Below are 12,390 nucleotides of genomic sequence, written 5' to 3'. Positions count from 1 at the left end.
ATGAGGGGGGAAAAAGGGAGACATATGTAATACTCTCAACAATGAAGATTTAAATAATAAAAAAAAAAGGAGTGGTGAGCATCAAATGTGGTTCTTTTGTCCCAAAAGGAGGGAAAAAGGTACATATATCCCTCCAAAAATGGACCTATGACCTGAAATTAAGCAGTTCTATGAAAGAAAAAAGGAGATTTATTTTTAGACTCCAGGGGGAGGGAAAAAACTCCTTAGAAAATGTTCCCTAAAAAGTGATTAGTTAAGAATTTGGCTGTTAAAGAAAGGATGATTTGAAAAGTCCCACATGACTGTCCATTTGGTCCAACACATGAGCTATACACCCCAATATTTATTAATTTATTGCAATCATTCCATACCGATCAAGATTTAAGATCTGCAAGGAACTTTAGAGAGCACCTAACCACTATCAAAACAGAAAATAGAGACCAGAGAAATTAAATAGCTCAAGGTCACTTAAAAATACATAGCCAGGTCAGTACATTACACCCTCACATTTATTACCTACAGATATATTTACACTGAGGTTACAGTTTTTCCACTTGTGGCTTTACGATCTGGGGTTCCTCTCTGCGGCACTTGTTTTGCAACTATCTACTGTAGAAGAATATGTGCAGAAATTTCCTGGAAACTCCATTTCAGAGGAGACATAAAAAAAGAGTGGCTCCAAAAACTCAGTATGAAAAGGCTGAGGAGTAAGTTTCCCTGTGGTTGAAACTAACTCTAGCTTTGGACCCAAAAGAGCTAATTAGGGGCCGTCTACTGGCAACGGCCAGAGGCCAATTTGTCTCTTCCTAGGTGACACATCCACCACAAACTACACATGCAAATATGATAGCAGGGACATCTTTTAAGGGACTTTTAAAAATTGGAAATTGTTTGAGCAGCAGCATTGGCTGTCAAGTTCCCTACCAACCGCCTGAGAGCTGCCATGCTGTCCTCTGGCTGTGCAGGAGGGCTGCGAGGAGCCACACAAAACAAAGCTTTCATCCAGACTCTTGGACGAGGGATGGAAATGCAAGCTCGCCCCCTTGAGACAAGAGGAAGAAAGCATAGTGTTCCACTGAAAATAACAGAAGCGTAGAGAGAACTTAGGAGAAGACATTAACCAGAACCTGTCCAACCATACACTCATCACAGCCTTGAAGAGACAAATATTAATGCTGTTGTAACAATAATTACGAGTGAAAATTCAGTTACTTTGATGTTTGGCTGTGAAGCTGTAAAGAAAAGGGGAATAGGGTTCTGATTTAAAATGCTGTCTTGATTGAAGAGCAGGCTTTCTTAAATGAAGAGTAGACTTTCCCAGTAACCCAATACTCAACATATGGGATTTTAGAGTTGTGCTTGAACGCATTTGCTCCTGAGTACTTGGCTGCTAGGACCACGGGCATCCTGACAAGATCCACTGGCTACTGAACTATCTGTTCCAAATGGCTAATAAGCTTATGCGATGAGCATTTGGAAAAGGAATTATTACAGAGATACCTCAATGAACTCATGCCCCAGGGAGGCAAGCTCCTTCTGATGAACTTGGCCACATACTGCAGAGAAGATTCACATGAGACGTGGAGCATGCCAGTCTGCAGCAGGGGAATGGGGGGGGGGGGGGGGGCGGGCGGAGAAGCAGGAGTCAGAATTCTTTCCCAGCCACCACGGAGCACATCTCAAGGTGAGTGACCCATGAAGGCTTCTATTCTGGATGCAAGGATTCAATGTCATCTCTATACCTAGTCATCTCATTCTTTTGAAAATAAAAGGCAGATCTGGAAAATCTTAATTTCTGCACCAAAAACGAACTCTTTGGACAAACACCACCTTGGCGGTATTTTGCTGAAGCTGAACAGATTATAATAAGAACATGAGACTTGTTTAAAAGTGAGTCAGCTTTGGTCGCGAAATGGCGAATGGAATTTCTCCAACTCTCATTGAAAGCATGGGAGGCTAATGGAACGGGACCGTGGTCGGCAAACCGCGGCTCGCGAGCCACATGCGGCTCTTTGGCCCCTTGAGTGTGGGTCTTCCACAAAATACTGCCACACTCAAGGGGCCAAAGAGCCGCATGTGGCTCGCAAGCTGCGGTTTGCTGAGTCACAGGTTTGCCAACCACTGCCCTAGACCTTGGTGTGGATAAGCCTCAGTCAGGGGGCACTTGTTTAAAATGCTGAAACCCACCCACGTGAACTGGAGTCCCCGGAGGTGGCCCCTCAGGATGGCTCTCCGTGAAACCACAATACGTCTAGTGGGAGGAGCACTCACACAGCAGTGAGCCTAGTCCACAGAGGTACCTAGAGAAATGAGGCGGCCACTTAACCACGCTGAATCCATGGAACTTCAGATCATCGTTCAGGTTCACTAACATTCTAAATGTCTCAGAGGTCAAACAAGCTCCCAGCCTCCCACCTTAAGTTAGGGTCTGATGCTATTCTTGCAGCTTTTATAACAATGTTCAAGAAGCAGAAACTGAGTCTCGATTGTTCTAGGAACCACCATACGCCACTGGCCACTGAAATGAGGGGAAAGAACCCTGGAAGCTGCAGTTATGAAACTGACTGATGCTGAGCTGTACGCACTGGTGCCAGGCTCTCAGTGCGCAATATACATTAACTCACTGAGAGGAAACAGAGCAGAACACAGGCAATCTGAGAATCTTGAGACCAGTGAAGTGTGTAAGAGGGGATCGTGTTGAATATTAAATTGTAACTTAATATTACAGCGTTGGCAATACTTAATAACAAGCCACAACCCTATTGTGTATGACTAAACAACCTGGCCTCCTCAACGGCGGGCTCCACGTCTGAACAATTTTCAACCCAGTGAAGAAACATCTGTTAGGATCATCTATCGTCTATGGAGAAACCTGTAGCAGTAAACACATAAATGTGTTTTCTCTGAGAAAATAAGCAAGCACGCATCCTGCTATTGCCTAATTCCTTCATGAAATCATGATTTTCAGCATTATTAACCTCTAAATTAAGAGCTCATTTATAGCACAACATGTCAGGTAGGTTAAGGAATGAAAAAGTCGCTCCTCAGGTTGTATGACATCAGAGGACTGAACTAAAGCAAACAAGAACCCAACTGGACTTTTCTTTAAATACTTGGTAGAGCCACGCTCAACAGAGGTCCCTGTGCATTGACAATAAATATGTTTAGAGAAGGTTACCAAACAGGGAGACTTCTAAAAGAATTTAAAATAGAGTCTTTATTGACGTATGCTAGAAAATGGCCATAAATGCACCAGCAGAGCGTAAGACACACAAATTCTTCCTGTTTTACCTTGACAAGAGGATGATTCAGTGAAACAATGATTCGATGAAGCAATGACTGGCCTATTCCCAAGGCCAACACAGGGACTGGGCATGTGTCAGAAAGATCGGATTAAATAATATTAAACAAACGCCACTCCACCCTCAACTACAACCAACAAGCTCAAGTAACCCTTTCAGGCCGCGAACAGATTCCAGAGGTTAAAGCAAGAGGAGAAACGGATGAAGACACCGAGCTGGGGAGACGCTAAGTCACACAGCCAGTTCGAGAGGCACAGACGGGACTCTGCCTTCCTGCTTGCTGATAGCAACTAGAGCGCTCACCACGAAACCAATGAAACAAGAGAGAAAACAAGCCTATTTGCTTTCTTTTCATCCACTGATGAGCAATATTCTCTAGGCCAGGGGCCCACTGCCTGCTTTTTGTACAGCCTATGACAAAACCTAAAAGTGGATTTTACATTGTTACATGACTCAAAAATATTATCCAAAAAAGAGGATTTTGTAACACATGAACATTATATGAAATTCAAATTTTAGTGTCTATAAAGTTTTTTCTGTAACCCTCACTTGAGGATATTTTTCCATTGATTTTTAGAGAGAGTGGAAGGGAGGGGAAGAGACAGAAAGAAATATAAATGTGAGAGAGACATACGGATTAGTTGCCCTCACATGCCCCCCCTACCAGGGCCAGGGATTGAGCCTGCAACTGAGGGATGTGGCCTTGACCAGAATTGAACCTGAGCCCTTCAGTCTGCGGGCCAATGCTCTATCCACTGAGCCAAACTGGCTAGTGCTAAATAAAGTTTTAGTGGAACACACACTCTTGTTCACAAAGTTGACTAGTTGTAAGAGACACTATGTCCCAAAAAGCCTAAAATGTCTACTGTCTGTCCTTTTCAAGAAGAGTTTTACAGACTCCTGTTTCCTAGTAAAAACACACACAGTGACTATGGCACATGAGGAGTTACCTGGGGGAAAAGAGAACATGGAACGCAGGGGAAACGAAAGCGTGTGTGCATGCTGCAGCCTCTCAATTCACAGCAAATAGGCAAGTGTGGCAGAGTGCCAGGGAGGAGAGGCAAGTGACCAGGTTTCACATCATTGCAATGCTGTGCACACAAAAAAATCTCCACTATTTAGACCTGACGATCTTCAAGAACTAAGAAGATGCTTAACAAGTTTTCTCCAACTACATGAAGTGCCAACATACACAGAGCATGAGGCCGAGGTCTCCCCCATCAACACATTACACGGTCCGTACCTACGGCTGCTCCTTAGAATATAGCCGCGGGGGAGGAGTCAAGAGGATGCGTGTGCAGTGCTGTGTGAATCCTAAATTATAAATCAAACTCCACGCTCTCATTCTAGCTCGGACTGATCTTGAGCTAGCCATGTGACTCTGAACCTCTAATTCTTTTATCTATGAAACTAGAGGCCCGATGCACGGAATTTGTACATGGGTAGGGTCCCTAGGCCCAGCCGGCGATCAGGGCCGATTTGTGAGGCAACTGGCAGGGTGAATGGGGGGCCCCCCTCTGGCACCTGCCTTAGTCAGCCTGGCCCCGCCCACTGGCCGGCCGGCCCCTCCCCCCACCGCCTCCCTCTGCGGGGGAGGGATGGGGGGTGATTGGGGGGGAGCCCCAGCTGATACCCGCCTTGGCTGGCCTGGGGCCTGTGGGCAGCTCCTGTGTTGAGCATCTGCCCCCTGGTGGTCAGTGTGCATCATAGTGACCGGTCGTTTTGCCATTTGGTTGATTTGCATATTTGGCTTTTATTATATAGGATGAGGCACACTGACCAACCAGAGGAATATTATCTTTCTCAACGCCTAAAACTAGAAGAAAAAGAAAACAGGAAAGAGATGAGGGAGTTTTTTATTTTTAAAAATGTTTTGTCTTCTTTATAATGGACAAGATACCATCACAATGGAGACATCTCTCATGGGAAAGCAAGCATCGGGCTGTGCTCAGCGACACTAACCACTGCCCTGTTAAGGAGGAGGACTGAGAAACAGGCATTTGAATTCGAGGATATGAGTTTGTTCCTTCTCTTTTTGTAGGGGCGTCTGGAAACAAAGACACATGTACCTACCCATGCAGGGTGTGTTCTCTTTTCTTTCCCCAGAGGCAAAAGCAGCATTGGTCTGAAACGCCTGCCATACAAAGAGCCGCCCAGGCATTAGTCATGAGTATTATCTGCACTAAGGAGCGGGTCGGAACGGTCAGCGCCTCCCTCCCAATGCGCTCCAATAAAACCAGGCTTGTTTATCACCCTTCGGACACTTGGAACAGTTTGGGAGGGTACACTAGTGGAACTTTAAGAAGACAGACCACTTAGCCCTCTGAAGAACCAAACCAGTGCGCCGTCTGGTCTAGACAAGGAGGACTGATGTTCTGAGAGGCAATATAACTGAGTGCGGTAACTTGATTTTCAGCTTCCGAAAGGTTTTTGCTTTTTCTTAAACCAGCGTGGAATTTCAAATTAAAGCAATGTTTCTCTCTACAAGTTAAAGTTCCTTGCTTTTAAAATTCATAGCTTTAAAGAAGAAGAAAAGTCATTTCAAGAACCTGAAGGAAAGCATTTTAAAACTTACTGAATATTAAATACAGAATTGCCATACGATCCAGCAAATCAACTACTAGGTATATAAAAACATATGTCCACACAAACTTGTCTGCAAGGATGCATAGCAGTATTACTCACAATGGCCAAAAAAAACAACAACAATCCAAATGTACAAAATGCAGCATATCTACAGAATGGACTATTACCAATAAAAAGAAATGAAATATTGATCGATGTTACATGGGTGAACCCTGAAACACTATGCTCAGTGAAAGGCCCACATACTGTATAATTCCATGTATATGCAATTCCAGAATGGACAAATCCATAGACAGAGAGAGGATTAGTGACCACCAGGAGATGGGGGGAGGATGGGTGGACAGCTAATAAAAGTGGGGTTTTAAAAAAAAAAGTGAGGTTTCTTTTGTGGGATAACCATACTGTCCTAAGATGAGATAGTGGTGACAGTTGCAAGACCGTGTAAAGCTATTAAAAACTACTAAACTGTGCATTTACTTGAATGAGTATGATTTCATAGTATGAGAACTACACTGCAATAAAGCTGTTATGAAAAAAGATAACATCTCGCCCTAGTTATTTTTGCTCAGTGGTTAGAGAGTCAGCCCAAGGACTGAAGGGTGTTCGATTCCGGTTAAGGACATGCACCTCGGTTGCAGGCTCGATCCCCAGCCCAGAGTTGGTGCATGCGTGGGGGGCAACCAATCGATGTGTCTCTCTCACATCGATGTTTCTCTCTTTCTCCCCCTCCCTCCTTCCCTTCCACTCTCTATAAAAAGAAAAAAATTGAAAAAATATCCTCGGTGAGGATTAACAAAAAGAAATAACATCTCAATAGAGCTATTGTGGAAAAAAAAACCTACTAACCATTTTTTTCATCACTAAAAACGACAGACTTCGTATTGCAGACAGACAATATTGAGCTCTAAGTTAAAATCTCATTTTTGCTGCTATCAGTTTCTACATAAAGAAAAGGAGCCATAGCCGGTGTAGCTCAGTGGATGGAGCGTCGGCCTGCGGACTGAAGGGTCCCAGGTTCGATTCCGGTCAAGGGCATGTACCTTGGTTGCGGGCACATCCCAGTGGGAGGTGTGCAGGAGGCAGCTGATTGATGTTTCTCTCTCATCGATGTTTCTGACTCTCTATCCCTCTCCCTTCCTCTCTGTAAAAATCAATGAAACATTAAAAAAAAAAAAAGGAAAGAGTCAGGTTTAAAAGGGCTAACATCTCTTTGGTAATCCTCATTTTGTGACCCATTAAACTTGATGACAAACTGAAAGGTCTTGTGCTCACAGGGAAAATAAAATCTTTTCCATCACCATCTCCAAGGGATCCGCTCCGGAAGGCCATTACACAACTCTGCCCTGTGGTGCACACCATTTATGAAAGCTTAACTGCATAGCCACGGTTACATGTCATGGAACGAGAGAAAGGAAAACACACTCCCCAAAACAAAAAAACAAGGCCGTCAATCAGGCCCGCCGGGCCACGCTGAACACGCTTGTGCTGGCGGAGATCGGGGCCACACACACTCACCGTCTGTGTCTTCAGGCCTTGTCTTGTCCCCGAAGGCGCAGCCGTGTCGCCTCCAGCCGCCTCCTCGGAAACGGAACTCTGCCTGGGATTCCTCAGAAAGTCCGCCTCATCGTCGGCCTTGGTGTCTGGCATTTCTGCAGAGAACACGAGGGTTACACAGTGCATTTGGAACACCGATGCCCGCGCCTTACTATTGACACACATGCTCCGGGTTTCATGTGTTTCTGTGGGATTTGTGTTTTTGCTTTGGGGCTACGTGGTAAAGCACTCTTTTACTTTCAGGAGTTGGTGTCATTTCTGCCCCGATGCTGAGCTATTTATTCCTTTATTACATGGCCGCATGGTTTTCTCTGGCTTTCGTATGGGTTTGTAGGTAAGGGAAGGTCCAATTCAATGTTTATTGAACTTCCATTTTCACCACTGACTTTTCATGACAAACCTGAGTGCGGTGCTGACTTACATATGCTTCAAGGTAACAGATTAACAGCTGAAGCTAGACGTCCATCTCCACCATCATCCGAGAGGCAAGAGATGCTTGCACGTGTACAGGACAAAAAACAAAGCACTGAGGGAAAGCCTTTGGGAAGAGTCTTTCTTTAAAAATACTACGTACAGCCTGACCAGAATGGCTCAGCGGTTGAGCGTCGACCTATGAATCAGGAGGTCAAGGTTTGATTCCCGGTCAGGGCACATGCCGGGTGGCGGGCTCGATCCCCAGTGTGGGGGCGTGCAGGAGGCGGCCGATCAATGATTCTCTCTCATCTACCTATCTCTCCCTCTCCCTTCCTCTCTGAAATCAATAGAACAATATTTTAAAAATAAAAGACACTATATGCATTCATTTACCCAGAACTGCAAATGGTAACACTAACTGTTCTAGTAAGTTATTGTTTTAACTTTTTAAATATATTTTATTGATTTTTTACAGAGAGGAAGGGAGAGGGATAGAGAGCTAGAAACATCGATGAGAGAGAAACATCGATCAGCTGCCTCCTGCATACTCCCCACTGGGGATGTGCCCGCAACCAAGGTACATGCCCTTGACCAGAATCGAACCTGGGACCCTTTAGTCTGCAGGCCGACGCTCTATCCACTGAGCCAAACCGGCTAGGGCTGTTTTAACTTTTGTTTCCTCCGAAACCGAGACATAATCACAAACAAGCAATTCCTTTTTTAAGAAAAAGTTTTCCTTTTTTAAGAAAAAGTCTTCTCTAGAATTATGCTCAACACAGACCAAACAACAGTGTTACCTGGTCACCGTATGGGTAAGCAAACACAGGAAGGACGTGCTAAAATGTCTGAAGCAAATTTAGGCTTTGGCACTTCTCTGAAGGGGACTGATGACCGAACAGTCAAAATTCACCTTGATAATCCAAACACAAATGGAACGGTCATCTCCATTTCACCTGGAAAACTTCCTGCGGTTATTAATCTAGTCATGCCACTGCTCTGGCAGACAGAACTGCTCCCTACACCAAAGGGCAGAGAGGCTTCTTTCACCGAAGAACAGACTATATTAAAACCAGTGGTCCGGTGCACGGATCCATGCACATTGAAAGGAGATTAATGAGAAGAAATATTTTAATATTGCTATTCACCCTTTCTAATACAAGTGTCAGAGATGAAAGAAAATTAGTAAAATGTATATGAAAATAACATATAAATTGATTAATAAGCAATAACAACTTGATATAACAAAGACATGATATAGAAGCAACAAAAACATGATATAAAAACATCGATAAAAACAATGACTGATAAATTGATTAAACTCATTCTAATATCTCCTTGTATACCACATTTAGAGTAAAAAACACTTTCAGAGCACTTGACTAATTTCCCTTGTGATGAAGTATGTACAACTTTAACTTTAACATCACACGCTCTTTGAACTCGAGAGAAAGCAACATATAACTGACCATGTCAGAAAACGGGTTCAGGTAGGAATATTCCTACTCTGTCTAGAGTTTGTCCTTGTGACTTATCAACAATCATCGCAAATGCTGGCATCACGGGAAACTGTCTTTGAATTAATTTAAATGGGAGGCCAGTGTCAGGCGGGGATAAATCAATTCTTGGAATCAGAACAACCTCTCCTTCCACAGATCCTGTGAATACTTCAGCTTCAATTATGTTAGGTCGCAATCTTTTGATAATAAATCTAGTACCATTACAAAGACCCCATTTACTATTGAGATTTCTCATTAGCATGATGACTGCACCTACTTTCAATTTCAATTTATTTGGGCACAGCATTCCCAAAGGACTAATACCATTAAGAAATTCGATGGAAGCTTTATATGTATAGCGCATGTGCGAGTCAATGTTTACTTTTAAACTGCCAGTGTGCGTCATGTATCGGACGGTCGGATAGACATACAGTTGGTCTCTTAGCCTTTTATATACATAGATTTGTCCTAAAAGGACACTGTGACATGCACAAGGATCTACTTTAGATTTAGGAAAGTTACATTTCTATAAACAAACCTTATAAATCTTTCTTTGCCCCTATAATTACATACTCTTACTAGCAACTTAAAAACAGGCAAGGAAATCCAAAGAACCAAACTCAGTCCTATATTTCAAAAATGTGATTAAATTAAAAAATCTGACTAAGCCATGCCCTTAGAAGCATTCCTTGACCAAGATATTTCAAGGTGAACCAGAGTAGATTTTTTACTGTTGTTTTTATTTTATTTTATTTATTTGGGGGATGTGATTTTTGGCATGACCTTGCTATCCTATGCCCATCAACTGATAATATGGATTTTTGGCAAGCATTGGCCAGTCGCAACGGTAAACAGTGATTACTGACACTTGACTGGCCTGGCTCACTCGTGTACAACCAGGTTCCCACAACCCTGAGACCAATGCTCTTGGGGGAAGGGCTCACCCCCTCTTTCTACCCAGAAGCTGTGTGTTTTCCCCATTTCAATTTCTATTTGGCTTAACCCACAGCAGCAAATAAAAAAACAGAAGCCAGGGCCCTGGGGCTCCTTCCAAATCAGCAGGTAAACTCATGTCCCTTCACTCATGAAACAGGCTGGTTATGCTCATGAATGGAATATGAACTTCCTAGAAAAAAAAACCCTTTTGCTCTGAGATCACACTCGGGGCTTTTTTTCCAGGGCAATGTGACTGGGGGCTTTCCCCAATCCGGGCTATTTTTCTGAAGAAAGCACAGATTTTTATCACTGGCCACTTCTCTCTGTAATTTGAGACCATGAGCACGGAGCACATATGACTCCTCTTGGTAACTGAACAAGTAACTCGCCCACACATACCAACCAACAGCCCCAAACCCAGAGATACCGCTGAACTGGCATTCGTCGCATTTTCCTTCCTAAAACTTGAAGATCTTTTCTATATTTAGGTGCTGATAAATATCAAGGTCTGAAATTCTCCCTGGTTTCTACCTTTCTGAGGGCACTACGGACACAAAGCTCCTATAGTTCACGCTGCCTTGTGTTAAGTCTCACTGAGCCAGAAAGAGAAACCATTCCAGCGCATGTGGCCCAAGGCGCTGCACCCAAAGGAAAGGAACCCGGCCAGGCATCAGCTTACAGCCGTTCCCCTTCCTCCCAAATGTCAACCTGCCGCGCCCCCAAAATAGACTTGTTTTTGTGCCTTATTTTAAAGAGTGGAGACCTCCTCACTGAAATTCTGAGAGGGCAGCCAACAAGTTTCTCCCACTAACGATACAAAACATCAATAAAACTAAAACCCTAATGTCACCAAAAAATACTACTGAACGTTTCTTAAATACCTCAACTGAATTAAAAAAAAAAAGTTATAAATGATTAACAATGCTGCTTCGGGGAAATGACAATGTGTTTGCACTGCTCTATTTCCTAAGCAACGCCTTTTCACGTTCTGTTTGTTCATTTCTCTACACACCCCACCCCACCCCCACACGCTTAACTCGTACTGCACTTAAAGGGATTTTCAAAAATGAAGAAAAAACATCAAAAACACAGTCAGACAACAAAAACAAAACAGGCTAGGTCTTACCTACAACAGCCTGGGGCCAAGCATGGAGGCAGGTCCTCTGTCTATACCTGGTAACAGGTGGTGGTATCAAAGCGAATCGAACTGACCTTGACAGGTTTCGGGAGGAACACGGAGCCTGGCTCCAGTTTCAGCTCCGGCCAACTCCCAGGGAGAAGTTTTACTCAGAGAGAGCTGGTCTGCCCTGCGCAGTGGGGGTGCTCTGCTCTGTGGACATGGAGCAGGCGGCTGTGTGAGCAATCAGCTCGCTGCAGCTGCTTCACCAAGATAAGCAGACACCACGTCTGCCCTGTGACAGCAGCTCAGCAGACTGGGCTGGGGCGGAAATCCTGCATCCTATGCCTGCACCGTGCAGCGGCCTGCATTCCCAGACTGCTGCCCAAAAGCCACAGGCCATGGGATGGGAGGTCTGGTCCTAGAGCAGGAAGAGGAGGGGGTGCCCCCCCGCCCCCCCGCGGATGACCTAATGCCAACATGTGGGATGTTAGGCCATCGGCTTAGACCGATACTAACAGCTAGTTATTCATGAAACCACTCTGACTCTCAATTTGCTCAGAACACAGGCGAGGATGGGGAAGGAGTTCCAGGCATGTAAAGGAAACACTCTACTTCAGCACCGTCTTGGATGGCTCTAGAGAAAAGGCCTAAGCCATGTGAATACACGCACCTGCTAAATTCCTTCATCATTTCAGAGCAGCAGGGACCTAGCAGACATGGAGCTCCAGGTTAATAGGACCGTACCGCCCACCCCACCCCAGTGTGACAGACAGAGCACCTACAGACTCAGGCAATCGAGCCAGGGTCTACAATACAGGAAGCAAAGTCTGTTCGGCACTGGGGGCGGGGGTGGGGGGGTTAGGGGGGGAGCGTGCCTCTCTGGGGGTGGTGACTATTCACTTAGCAGCCTGCCCAATGAATGCAAGACCTCTAACCAGCAAGGACACCTATATTCCTACCTGCACGGCACACAGACGCTCAG

General features: G+C 44.6%; 1 protein-coding gene across 2 annotated transcripts in view; it reads right to left on the bottom strand.

Annotated features, from left to right (window-relative positions):
* AKAP13 (A-kinase anchoring protein 13) overlaps positions 1–12,390 on the bottom strand; it is a 186,927-nt gene that overhangs the window by 79,596 nt on the left and 94,941 nt on the right. For both annotated transcript variants that reach the window (XM_081114820.1, XM_081114819.1), the window contains one exon: positions 7,404–7,537. In XM_081114820.1, the coding sequence (XP_080970946.1) occupies positions 7,404–7,537 (134 nt within the window). The remainder of the gene's footprint in view (positions 1–7,403; positions 7,538–12,390) is intronic.

The sequence above is a fragment of the Myotis nattereri genome (assembly GCF_964212035.1).
Source record: "Myotis nattereri genome assembly, chromosome: 21".
NCBI lineage: Eukaryota > Metazoa > Chordata > Mammalia > Chiroptera > Vespertilionidae > Myotis > Myotis nattereri.
Note: the sequence above shows the minus strand (reverse complement) of the source record. Positions and strands in the feature narration are given on the sequence as shown.